The sequence below is a fragment of the Gastrolobium bilobum genome, unplaced genomic scaffold, assembly GCF_033153095.1.
Source record: "Gastrolobium bilobum isolate Gb01-03AN ecotype WA unplaced genomic scaffold, APGP_CSIRO_Gbil_v1 utg10138, whole genome shotgun sequence".
NCBI classification, from domain to species: Eukaryota; Viridiplantae; Streptophyta; class Magnoliopsida; order Fabales; family Fabaceae; genus Gastrolobium; species Gastrolobium bilobum.
The window spans coordinates 280,476-292,778 of NW_026898403.1; the positions used below are offsets into that span (position 1 = coordinate 280,476).

The 12,303-nt window shown below is 31.1% G+C and overlaps 1 protein-coding gene across 1 annotated transcript; it reads left to right on the top strand.

Moving 5' to 3' along the window:
* The first annotated feature begins 1,262 nt into the window (after positions 1-1,262).
* On the top strand, positions 1,263-5,124 carry LOC133315805 (stearoyl-[acyl-carrier-protein] 9-desaturase, chloroplastic). The gene is made up of 3 exons (XM_061517478.1): positions 1,263-1,562; positions 3,246-3,750; positions 4,222-5,124. The coding sequence occupies exons 1-3, from the start codon at positions 1,447-1,449 to the stop codon at positions 4,780-4,782; spliced, it is 1,182 nt and encodes a 393-aa protein (XP_061373462.1). The 5' UTR covers positions 1,263-1,446; the 3' UTR covers positions 4,783-5,124.
* Positions 5,125-12,303: the final 7,179 nt, after the last annotated feature.

Consider the following 12,303-nt stretch of genomic DNA (forward strand, 5'->3'; position numbering starts at 1 on the left):
ATTTTAATTTGTTAAGTTTATATTTGGTTAAAAATAAAATATAGATAAATAAATATGGTTAAATTACCACAACAACCCTTAAGTAAAATAAAATGGAAAAATATAATTTTAGTTTGCTGAATAATTTTTTCCAACATTAGAGTCATTTTGGTCTTATTTGAATTTTCACAACAACCCTTTTTGAATTTCCTCGACAGTCAGCAAGTACTACATTATAGGTGATTTTATTTAACTATGTTTTTTACACATAAAAAATTTAGCAAATTTTTTTAAGAGTTGGTTGCAAACATGAACATATAAAAGTACCATTTTCATTTACTTAGGTATCTTCAACAAAAACTTGTACTGATAAGTTTTTTCTACACGTACATGAGTAAGTGGGAATTTTTTTCAAATACATCATATGTATCCACTTCAATACATATTTGAGTAAGTGGAATTTTTTTTAATACATTAAGATGTATCCACTTCCTAAATATTTTTTTTAAATAGAAAAGTTATTTTTCATTTATACTCTTATTTTTTTTTTTTTGTTAAATTCCAAAAACTTTCCTTATTAAGTAAATATGTATCTACATTTGATGTACCCAAAATTTTCTCGAGTAAGTGACCAACTGTGTACTACTTTGCAAATATAAATAAAATTTTAAGGAGTGAATTTGCTAAGTTTTAAGTTATAGGTTTTCTGTTTGCCATTAACAAGGAGCTTTATTAATCTTATATTATATGAATAGTTTCTCTCTATATCATATGACAAGGCCCACTCACATATAAAAAAATGAGCAATTAATGAATTTGTAGGAAAGAGAACTACTTTCTAATAATATAAGAGTATTTTTTTTTCCATTAACTATATATATAAATAGAATAAAGAATTTAAGAGGATAGAAGATTATTGATGTGAAGGTTGATTTTATAATTACACTCACCCTATAAAAAAAATACCATTAATAAAAAGCAAAATCAATTTAATTTTTGAGTTAACGATGTTAATTTCTACCTAATAAGTGGAGCATTAATATCAGGTGGATAGATTATATTTATTGAAAATCTTTTTTTATTATAATAATTATAATGATGAGATATGTAAAATCTTACTGAAGAAGATATTGAAAAGAAAGGGGAGAGAGAGAGAGAGAGAGAGGGGGTAAGAGTGTAAATAGAGAAAGGAGGTGGAAAAAGAGGGAGGTGGGAAAAGACACATGTATCCCAAGCGATGCGCATAAACCATTCATTAAGTGGCTGTCCGTTCTCGTGGCTTATGCCTTCTTTCCTCACAACACTGTCTTCTCCTCTTTTCTCTGTTAAAACAAATTTCCTCATTCAATCTCTCTTATTAAAATCCCTAATCTTCACAACACACCAACACAAAGAAACCCTTATTGAATCGATTCGAATCGAATTGAATTGAATTGAATTCGAATCCCAATAACAACAGAAACAAAAATGGCTCTGAGAATTAACCCACTCTCCACCCAAACATCCTCCTTAGGCCTTCCACACATGGCAAGCTTCAGATCTCCCAAGTTCTTCATGGCATCCACCCTCAGTTCCGGTTCCAAGTCAGATCCCTACTCACGCTTCTTCTTTTTTCCTTTTTTAGGTTTCTTACTTTTTTTACAAGAAAAAAATAATATATATACATACATATAATCGCACATTCTCTCGTGCTTTCAATTCGATTGTCACATTGGATTACTACTATAGCTGCTTCTTCTTACTTCTTTCTTTTTTATTTTCATTTTTTTTTTTTTTTTTTTGTGTGTGTGTAACGCCTGAAGTGAAAGCTGAAAAAACTGAAAATGACGCACAATTGTTCATTTCTGTGTTGAAACTTGAAATTGACATTTTTTTTGTTCTCTTTGGTCTTTTCTTTTTTTTCTTTCCTTCAACCTCTCTGTCTGTTATTTCTCTGTGGAAAATGTTAACCAGAGAAGATATTCAATTAATTTTTGGCCCATCTACAAGTTCGGTTTGGTAATCAAGATGGTTGGGGTGGTTCGATTGCATTCAAGTTCCTTGGTTTTCCTTTTCTTTTCTTTTTTTTTTCTTTTCTTTTTATCTTAATTTTTGGCTTGCATGTGTTTTCTTTTGGTTTGTTATTTGGTTAAGAAAACTATTTAATCATATTAAAATACCATTCCCAACAACTTTCATTTCTCTCTTTCACACCGTCATTTTTACACGTCTTTGTTCAATCTTCCTTGTTTGTCTGGTGAAAAATATCTTGGTTAAACAGTTTGTTTTGTTTCATAATATCTATTGTGCTGTTTACGATTCCAGCTATTAAAGAAAAATGCATATGTGTCATTCATATATTTAACAATTTTACACTCCTTTTTCCCACTCCCTTCCAATATTCTTAACAATTCCACCTAACTTTTGGTCCCATTGTGAAGAATTTGTCAGTTTTTTTCTTGATTATTTGGTATTGACACGTATTCCTTAGGTGGCTTCAATCTTCATTCATTGTTGAAATTCTTTTCTTCTTCAACTTGATTACACGTATAATCAACTATCTATATGGAAACTTGCTGTGTCTTTGTTTCCTTCTAATTGATTTGATATGTGTAGTCTCTGCATCTTAGTTTGTTAACTTAGGACCCGTTTGTTTGTGTGTCCGTGTGTGTGTGTTAATAAAGAAAAAAGTGATTTTAACTAAAAAACATGTTTAATTTTTATAATGATCTTTATAGAACCAATTTGCCCTTAATTAGATGAGTTTTTTCAAAACAAACTTGGCACAACAGGGCCACTCTGAGCTTATAGGTTCGATTCATGTATGCTCTACCAAATGTAAGATATGACTGTATTCTATAGACCCACACATTGGGTCTGACCCTTCCCTGGATCCTGCCTGGGAGTTTTGTAGCACTAAGGTGAACTTCGATTAGATAAATTTAAAAAAATAAAAATAAAAAAATCAGTGTTAACGCTTTTCTCATAAGCTATAAAGAGTAGCTTAAGTAAAAAAAGCTATATCAGTGTTAATGCTGCCAACTTGTTATTTTATTATGATTTTCTTGTTGGAGGTGAACATAATACACAAACGTTCTGTATACCTGTCCTTTTTCTGCTTTTGTTTGGTATTTGTCTTGATATATTAGTTATATCAGTATATGAGATGTTTTATAATTTTGTTGCTATGAATTATACGATTTAAACAGTAGATGAATTTTACCAGCACAAGATCATTCCAAAATTGCTGTATCAATGCTCTAAAGCTGTTTGAATTTCTTTTGTAGAGAGGTTGAAAATCTTAAGAAGCCTTGCACACCTCCCAGAGAAGTGCATGTTCAAGTAACCCACTCTATGCCACCCCAGAAGATTGAAATTTTCAAATCTTTGGAGGATTGGGCTGAGGAGAACATCTTGGTTCACCTTAAACCTGTAGAAAAATGTTGGCAACCACAGGATTTTCTACCAGATCCTTCCTCAGATGGATTTGAAGAGCAAGTGAAGGAACTGAGAGAGAGGGCGAAGGAGATTCCAGATGATTACTTTGTTGTCCTGGTTGGAGACATGATCACAGAAGAGGCTCTTCCTACATACCAGACAATGCTTAATACTTTGGATGGAGTTCGTGATGAAACAGGTGCCAGCCTTACTTCATGGGCAGTTTGGACTAGGGCATGGACTGCTGAAGAAAATAGACATGGTGATCTTCTTAACAAGTATCTTTACTTGTCTGGGCGTGTTGATATGAAACAAATTGAGAAAACAATTCAGTATTTGATCGGGTCTGGAATGGTAAGATCCTATATATATATATCTATTGGTTATCTTGATCTTCAGATATTAAGTATCATAATGAATCACACAATCATGCAATGTCAAAGAAACTTTTTACATCTTTAGATATTCATATTACAATCAATATAATCCAGAGACAGAGACCCATTTACTGCATTTTTTTTTTGGGAGGGGGGGGGTGATGAAAAGTACCTAAAATGTAAAATTCTATGTACTCAATGCATCCAAATGCATTAATGTGTCACTGTTAGCAAAAATCTTATACAAATGGATGTCTTTAAACTATTGAAGGATATTCTCAAAATGAATGACTAGAATAAGATCCAACTTTCCTAAAATTCATTATAGGACCCAGATTATTATGTTGATCAAAGGTCATCACACTAACTGATTTTTCATAGCTGCTGCACTTGTCACATTTCTTGGGTTTTTTTTTTTTTTTTTTGACTAATATAAATTGATGGCTAGGATCCTCGGACTGAGAACAGCCCCTACCTTGGATTCATTTACACTTCATTCCAAGAAAGGGCTACCTTTATATCCCATGGAAACACGGCCAGACTTGCTAAGGAGCATGGTGATATAAAGTTGGCTCAGATCTGTGGTATGATTGCCTCTGATGAGAAACGCCATGAGACTGCCTACACAAAGATAGTGGAAAAGCTGTTTGAAGTTGATCCTGATGGAACAATAATGGCGTTTGCTGACATGATGAGGAAGAAAATTGCTATGCCAGCACACCTGATGTATGATGGCCGAGACGACAACCTGTTTGAGAACTATTCTTCCGTTGCCCAGCGCATTGGAGTTTACACTGCCAAGGACTATGCTGATATACTTGAGTTTCTGGTTGGGAGGTGGAAGGTGGAGAATCTAACTGGACTCTCAGGTGAGGGACGAAAGGCTCAGGATTATGTTTCTGGGCTGCCATCAAGAATCAGAAGGCTGGAGGAGAGAGCTCAAGGAAGAGTCAAGGAATCATCAAGACTTCAATTCAGTTGGATTCATGACAGGGAAGTACTACTCTGAACACACCAAGGAGCATCATCAATCCTCCAGAAACCCTTTTCTCGGATATATGCTGAATTGTTGAAAATTCAGTTTGTCATTTGGATTTTTTTTTATTTTTTTTTAATCCCATGTTATATGTCACTGTAAGGTGAAACTGTTGTTCGTACGTGTTTCACTAGTTAAGATTAAGCACATAGGGCAGCTGTGTATTAGAAATGCTTTTTTTTGTGTTTCCCTTTTCTTTGTGTTAGTGATCTCTGTCTTAAGTATAAACAAACGTTTTTCTCTGCCAATTTTGATGATAAAGAAAATTTAGTTCTTCGGTGGTTTGTTCTAGTGTGGAAAAAGTCGAAGGCAGTGTAATTGAAATACTCAAGATGGTGCGAGTGCCTTGCTGCCATATGATTACATGCAATTTTGTTGGTAGATGCTCTGCTCAAATATTAGTATCTGCTTAATTTTAGCGAAAGATGTGAAGCTGCATCACAAATTCGAAGTTAAAAGCACGCAAAAAGTAATAATAATCGATATTTGTATTTCATGTTCAAAATCTGTGCGAGTCTGGTTTAAATACTATGCAAGTCTTTATAATTTTGCTTAAATTTTTAAATAATTTTATAGTTTAAAATATTTTAAAGGTGTCTATATATTTTTAATTTTATTTTTTGGTGATCATATTTTTAAATTTCTTAATTGGTCTTTACTAGACATTTTTTTGTTCTGTTATAGGTTTTTCAAATGAAATAAGATAATTTTAAAGGGATTTGATTCTCTCATCTTGCATGATAATTGAATTCTCATATGTGACTCAATTAGTGGTGAACTCCACGTTTATTAAAAAGAGAAAAAAGAAAAGAAAAATGTTACAGGCAAATTGAAGAGTCACAGCATGAGAATTGAATTCTCATGCAACATGATAAAATGTTTTTCCAATTTTAAATTGGTGTAAGTGATGTCGTTGATCTTATTTACATCTAACGGTTCTGATTTATTAAATATTTAGATGCAAGCAAATTAATAATTAAGATTTAGTGTAAGACTTCTTATTCAATATAAGAATATCCTGATCATTTTTAAATTGTTATAAAATTTTAAAATGAGGAGAAATCTGTTGACTTCGATGTAAAATTAAGAAGTCTTACTTCCTATTTCACTCGTTGATTTCTATCTATTGAACGTTTATAATTAATAATTAATTAATAGGTATAACTTAATAAAGATGAACAAAATCAACAGGTGAGATGAGAAGTAAAATTATTTTTTAGTGTTTATTTGGAAAATCTTATTTTTAATTTCTCTTCTCCTTATAAGCAAAAATTTAGCCAAACATACTTTTACAAAAGCTCTTCTTATAAAAAGAGCTTTTTGTTATAATAATAATAAAAAAGCTAAAAGCTCCTCGGAGGAGATTTTTGTAAATATATATACTAGCATTTTAGAGTTCTATATATTTTTTCAGTTTTACCTTTATTCTCAATTTGTATTTACTAATTTTATTCTTTACCCTAATAATGCATCTTAATAATAAATTATTTCATCTCCCTCATTCAAAACCTCATAATAATTTTATATAATCATCATATAATTTTTAGCTTTACTTTTTAACTTTTTTTTATCGTAAGTTTAAAAATAACTTTTAGCTTAAAAAAAACATGTTTTGGCTCTTAGTCTTCCCTCCTCTTTTATCAATAGTAAAAATCTAACTCAAAAATTTGTTAAATTACAAGAATGTATTTAAGAATTTTAAAAGTTTAAAAACCCTCTTTTAAGTATTTGAACCTACTTAAAAATGCAAAAAAACTTAAGCAAACTGGAATAATTTAGCCTAAGACTGAACTTATATGTCACGAATTTTTTTTACACAAACTAGGTTGTATTAGTCGTTTTTCTATTGTTGTCAACTAAGATATGACTGTTAAGAAAAGAAATAAGAAAGGCTCTAGGCTTTAGAAGCACGGGATGACATTGGGAAATATCTGGGAGTGCCAAATCTGCATAATAATAGGGTAAGTAGTGAATACCAAAAAAAAAATAAAAAAAAATAGGGTAATTAGTAAGTAGGAACACACCTTCAGAGGAATTACTGAGAAGGCTTCTGAACTGTTTGCCTTAGTTCTTTGAAAACTACCTTGCTGTCCTTTACGTATTGGTTAACATTGGTCGATGAGAAATTTTATGAATCATAGGGAAATGTGATTAGTAGGGAAATTGTTGAAAATTGAGTTTGGTAGAAAAATATAAAAAAAGTAGTTTGGTAGGAAAAAAATTTACCGGAAAAATTAGGTAATTTTTGTAAAGTCTATGTTTGGCTTTTGGTAAAATATAGATGGGAAAAAAAATGTATTTTTACGAAAATAACCTTGTTTTAAAAATTGCCCCCTAAGCCTTGCTACCCTTTACTGCTAAAAATAAAAAAAGTTAATAGTAATTGTCAATCCAACCTTGTACAGTTTTTGTGGATGCAGAAGCTTGAACCATGGCTAATCAGCAGCATTAAAGTAGCAGGCAGTTTAAGTCTCTTATCAGTCCTGGCTAAAAGGTTTACCTGTTATTGAAAATTATAATGCAGTTGTTGATGTTGAGAAACTGAAGGCTCCTTCTATCCCCAAAAAAAGACTTGTTTTGTTGATTGGAGTATTCTCTACTGGAAATAATCGAATGGCCCTGAGGAGGTCTTGGATGCAATATGAGGCTGTACGTTCTAGAGAAGTTGTTGTCCGATTTTTCATTAAAGTTAATCATACATTAAATAGAGGATACGGTGGTCTTTTGTTTAGTTGACAATGTGAGCAAATAGCTACATAAATGACAATACCACATGTGAGAAGAGAATTTTTGGCTGGGTATATCACTACAAATAGATATGCAAATTGCTTTGGTAGCATTTTGATTTAGGTAGGTAAATGAAGAATCTCCTTCAACCAAACATGGTCACCACCAAATTCCACTTCTAATTTTCCTATCAATCTACTCAAAATCCTTCAACCAAACACACCCTAGGCTGTTTGATTGTTTTAGAAATCCTCAAAAAATGGGATGGGGTAATTTTTTTTCCATATGGTACGAGGAAACTGAAAATATTTTCGAGAAATTTTTTTCCCCATCATTTTAATTTTAAATACAGAATCTCAAACGAAAATGCCATCTGATATTTTTATTTTCTCAGGGAATTAGGGGGTGTATTGGATTAGGATTTTAAAAGACTTTTTTGAGATAAAAAATCCTACAGATTTTAAAAGACATTTTCGAATTGGAGAGACTCTATAGACTTTTTTAGAAGACTTTTTTTACAATCAAAATTTCATAGGATTGTATTTTAAAGGATTTTAATAGAATTCATAAGATTTGAAAGGACAATATGGATTTATAAGATTTTAAAAAACTATATGAATTTTTAGCAAATATTCAAAACTACAAGAGTCAATAAAAACAAATAATAAAGAAATGTAATGATATTAATAAAAAAAAGAGTAAACTTAACAACGGGTTGAAAATTATCTCAAAAATTACTAAGCAACAACTCTCCATATATCAATAAAATCTAATATAATTTTCTCAATGAGTTTGAGTTTGAGTTTGATTTGCGAAAAATAATAACCATATATCAACGGTTAAATTCCAAGTTAAATATTAATTAATGAGTTTGATTTGTGAAAATAATAACCATTGATTGACGGAAGAAATCAACGGTTAAAATATGGTTGTAAACAAAAATAGGTTGTAAGTATAATATACCCCATAAAAAAATAACAAAGAAATGCAATGAAATTAATAAAAAAAAGTAAAACCTAATATAATTTTCTCAATCAGTAAAACATAATACAATTTTTAACAAACATTCAAAATTACTAAACAACAACTTTTCACATATCTAGTGGGTTGAAAATTATCTTCTTCATTTGGTATCAAAGTTATGCATATATGATTATAAGACCCAAATTTTTTTTAATTATAAAAATAATTCTAAATTTGCATATAGAACCTAAAGTTCATGATAAAATTTCATTTGAAATTTTTTGCAATTGATCTTAAAAATTTTGGGGTTTCTGTTTTACATGATGAGAGTTTTCTAACCATGTATCATATGCATATTTTCATTGAATATTCTAAGAAAATTTTGAATATGAAATTTTGGGTTTAATTACATGAAAGTTTAGAAAATTTCTCAAAAAAAAAAATTCAGTCGTTACATTCAAACCTTAAATTGTTTTAGGGTTTTTGAGACACAAGTTTTTAGTTATCTATTGACAAAAATTGTTTGAAATTGTTTCCTATAGTGAAGAAATTTCGTTCATGAATGTATTGTTACGAAATACAGGGTTCATATTATGAAAGTTTCGATCTTTCTTTAAATTGATATTGCTTCATTGATGTAAAACGAAAATTGGTTTGAGGGTTTTAGTTTCCCTATTATTTTTCACTGTTTTATGTTGTTTTTAATACAAAAATCACACGTTTTTATGCCAAGAAAAACCACGACACATAGCTTGAAAAATCACTTTATAAACTTCCAAAATTTCTCAAAAATAGCTCAAAAATATGTTATTTTTTAGATAAATTATATTAAAATCTCGTTGGTTTGTTGTTTTTGGGTTGTTTTGTGATGAAAATTGCTAAAAAATATTTTTTTTTTTTAGTTTTGACGAAGCTCCCATGGCGGAACCCAATTTTGAGCAGTCAACCTGTCAAAGGAAGAAGAAAACACTGCAACAGAAGAATCTCAAGAAATTCTAGGGGTTGGGGTGAGATTGTGAGAGAGACATCCTATTTATATTTTTCACTAAAAAGTCTCACGAAATCCACACTAATTAAAAATCCATTAAAATCGTTGGATTTTTGAATACTACGAGATTGTGATTCAATTGTTTAAAATCCTGATTGAATACCAACGGATTTGGACGGATTTTAAAATAATCCTTTAAAATCCTAATCGAATACCACGTGAATTTTTTTCAATCCATTAAAATTCTAATCGAATACCAACGGATTTTTTTGTCCAAAAACAATCCATTAAAATCCCAATCCAATACACCCTCCTTAGTATAATTAACCCAACATTTTCGGAAAATTTTTGGACCTACCAAACATCTTTTCGTAACTTATCTGAAATTTTTTTTTTCTCACTATATTCCCGTAAATCTTTTTTTTCTCTATAAAAAAAATATCTCCTTTATCAAACACCCCCTTAATCAGTTATTGCAGCTTTGCCGTCTTGTACAATGCAAGCAACGCTCCTGCCACTTTGTACATGAGATGAGATTGATAAAAAAAAAAAAGTGCTGCCAAGGGGCTAGACACTCATCATGGGCATAGAACGTGGCTTTCATGATGGAATTGGGTTAGAAACCTATTCATGGGGGATAATTATGTGCAACAATGGATCTATTGGTCGCCAGCTCCATAAGCTTATAACAGTGATGGGCTCAAATTTTGGCCTGTGGTAGTATCCTACGTGATCAATGGGACAATTGTATTACTACCTATTCATGCAACTTAGGCACTTGCACTATTTTGAAGCTAAGCTATGAGGTTCATTTTACATGATTTGTAACACCTTTTCGTCACAGGGACATTCAATGACTCTTTACTTATTCTGTTCTTTATTAACTGAATTTTGTTCTCTTAATTTTTATAAGTCATTTCTACTTTCTTACAATTTTTTTTTTTTTTTTTTGATAAACGACTTTCTTACAACTTTATTATAGGTTTATCTCGCACACTTGTGGCATTGTTATTCTTCTCAATTTTCACAAATGGTGTTAAATCTCACATGCCCAAACCCCAATTGGTTCAAATAAAGGAGAAACAAGAAGGAAAAAGCGAAGCTAAATGTAAAGAACTAATTTAACCAAAAGCTTGAACTGTTAAATGAAGTCTCATCAATAGTTTATATATTTATCTAACATGTCCCTTCACACGAGAGCCCACTGTGCAAGAAGGTTGGATAATGCACAGGTCCAACTACCTGTACTAAAAAATTCTACAAGAGAAAGTGAGGGACAGTGCGGATTGAACCCGTGACATAAGCCCTGATACCATGTAAAGAGCTATTTCAACCCAAAAGTATATAAAGCCCCCGCTCAGGTTTACGAGCCAGCGCTACCAAGCTCAGCAAACGAATGGCGTTGTCAGAAGTATATGAACACTAAAAGTTTTCAAGGCTGCTCGATGTGGGACATAAAAACGCAACGAGCACAGCTGGTCTTCGCGGTGCAGAGCTATTGTGACATTTTCGTCGTTGATTCCCTTATTATCCTATTTAGATTGTTTTCTTTTGTGTTTTGTTCTTGAATCGCTTCTCCATCTTTCTCTTTTTGCATGCAAGTCAATTTGTGAACCCTAATCCCAATTTTTGAAGTTTGTAATTGTTCTTAATTGTTCACCTTCACATTTTCAGGCATGGCACGAAGCCATCAAGCTCACGAAGCCATCATTTTACACGCAAATTGAAGAGTCACAACATGAGAATTGAATTATCATGCAACATGATAAAATATTTTTCCAATTTTAAATTGGTGTAAGTGATATCGTTGATCTTATTTACATCTAACGGTTCTGATTTATTAAATATTTAGATGCAAGCAAATTAATAATTAAGATTTAGTGTAAGACTTCTTATTCGATATAAGAATATTCTGATCATTTTTAAATTGTTATAAAATTTTAAAATGAGGAGAAATCTTTTGACTTCGATGTAAAATTAAGAAGTCTTACTTTCTATTTCACTCGTTGATTTCTATCTATTGAACGCTTATAATTAATAATTAATTAATAGGTATAACTTAATAAAGATGAACAAAATCAACGGCTGAGATGAGAAGTAAAATTATTTTTAGGATTTATTTGGAAAATCTTATTTTTAATTTCTCTTCTCCTTATAAACAAAAATTTAGCCAAACATACTTTTACAAAAGCTCTTCTTATAAAAAGAGCTTCTTGTTATAAAAAAAAAAAAAAAACTAAAAGCTCCCCAGAGGAGATTTTTTTAAATATATATACTAGCATTTTAGAGTTCTATATATTTTTCAGTTTTACCTTTATTCTCAATTTGTATTTACTAATTTTATTCTTTACCCTAATAATGCATCTTAATAATAAATTATTTCATCTCCCTTTTTTCTTTTTTTTTTGGAGTTACCCAACCCTAATTATCTCTTTGAGACGAGTTGGCTCCCTCCGGTATCCCCACGAGCTTCGACTCTTTGAGCCGGCTATGGGACTAATCCGGAGTGCGGGGGAACAGTGATGGCTAAAGGTTCAGCCCCCTCCCCAAGAATGCATTCAGCGGGAATCGAACACATATCCAACCCCACTAACTCAGCGCCAAGTTACCAACTGAGCTGCACACATTGGGTAATTTTATATAATCATCATATAATTTTTATATAATCATCATATAATTTTTAGCTTTACTTTTTAACTTTTTTTTATCGTAAGTTTAAAAATAACTTTTAGCTTAAAAAAAAAAAAAACATGTTTGGCTCTTAGTCTCCCCTCCTCTTTTATCAATAGTAAAAATCTAACTGAAGAATTTGTTAA

What these genes read in the sequence shown, in the direction of transcription:
- LOC133315805 (XM_061517478.1), top strand. Translation starts at nt 1,447, where the DNA reads ATGGCTCTGAGAATTAACCCACTCTCCACCCAAACATCCTCCTTAGGC. An exon ending in ACCCTCAGTTCCGGTTCCAA is followed by an intron (nt 1,563 to 3,245) that starts GTCAGATCCCTA and finishes TTTCTTTTGTAG; the next exon opens with AGAGGTTGAAAATCTTAAGA. An exon ending in ATTTGATCGGGTCTGGAATG is followed by an intron (nt 3,751 to 4,221) that starts GTAAGATCCTAT and finishes ATTGATGGCTAG; the next exon opens with GATCCTCGGACTGAGAACAG.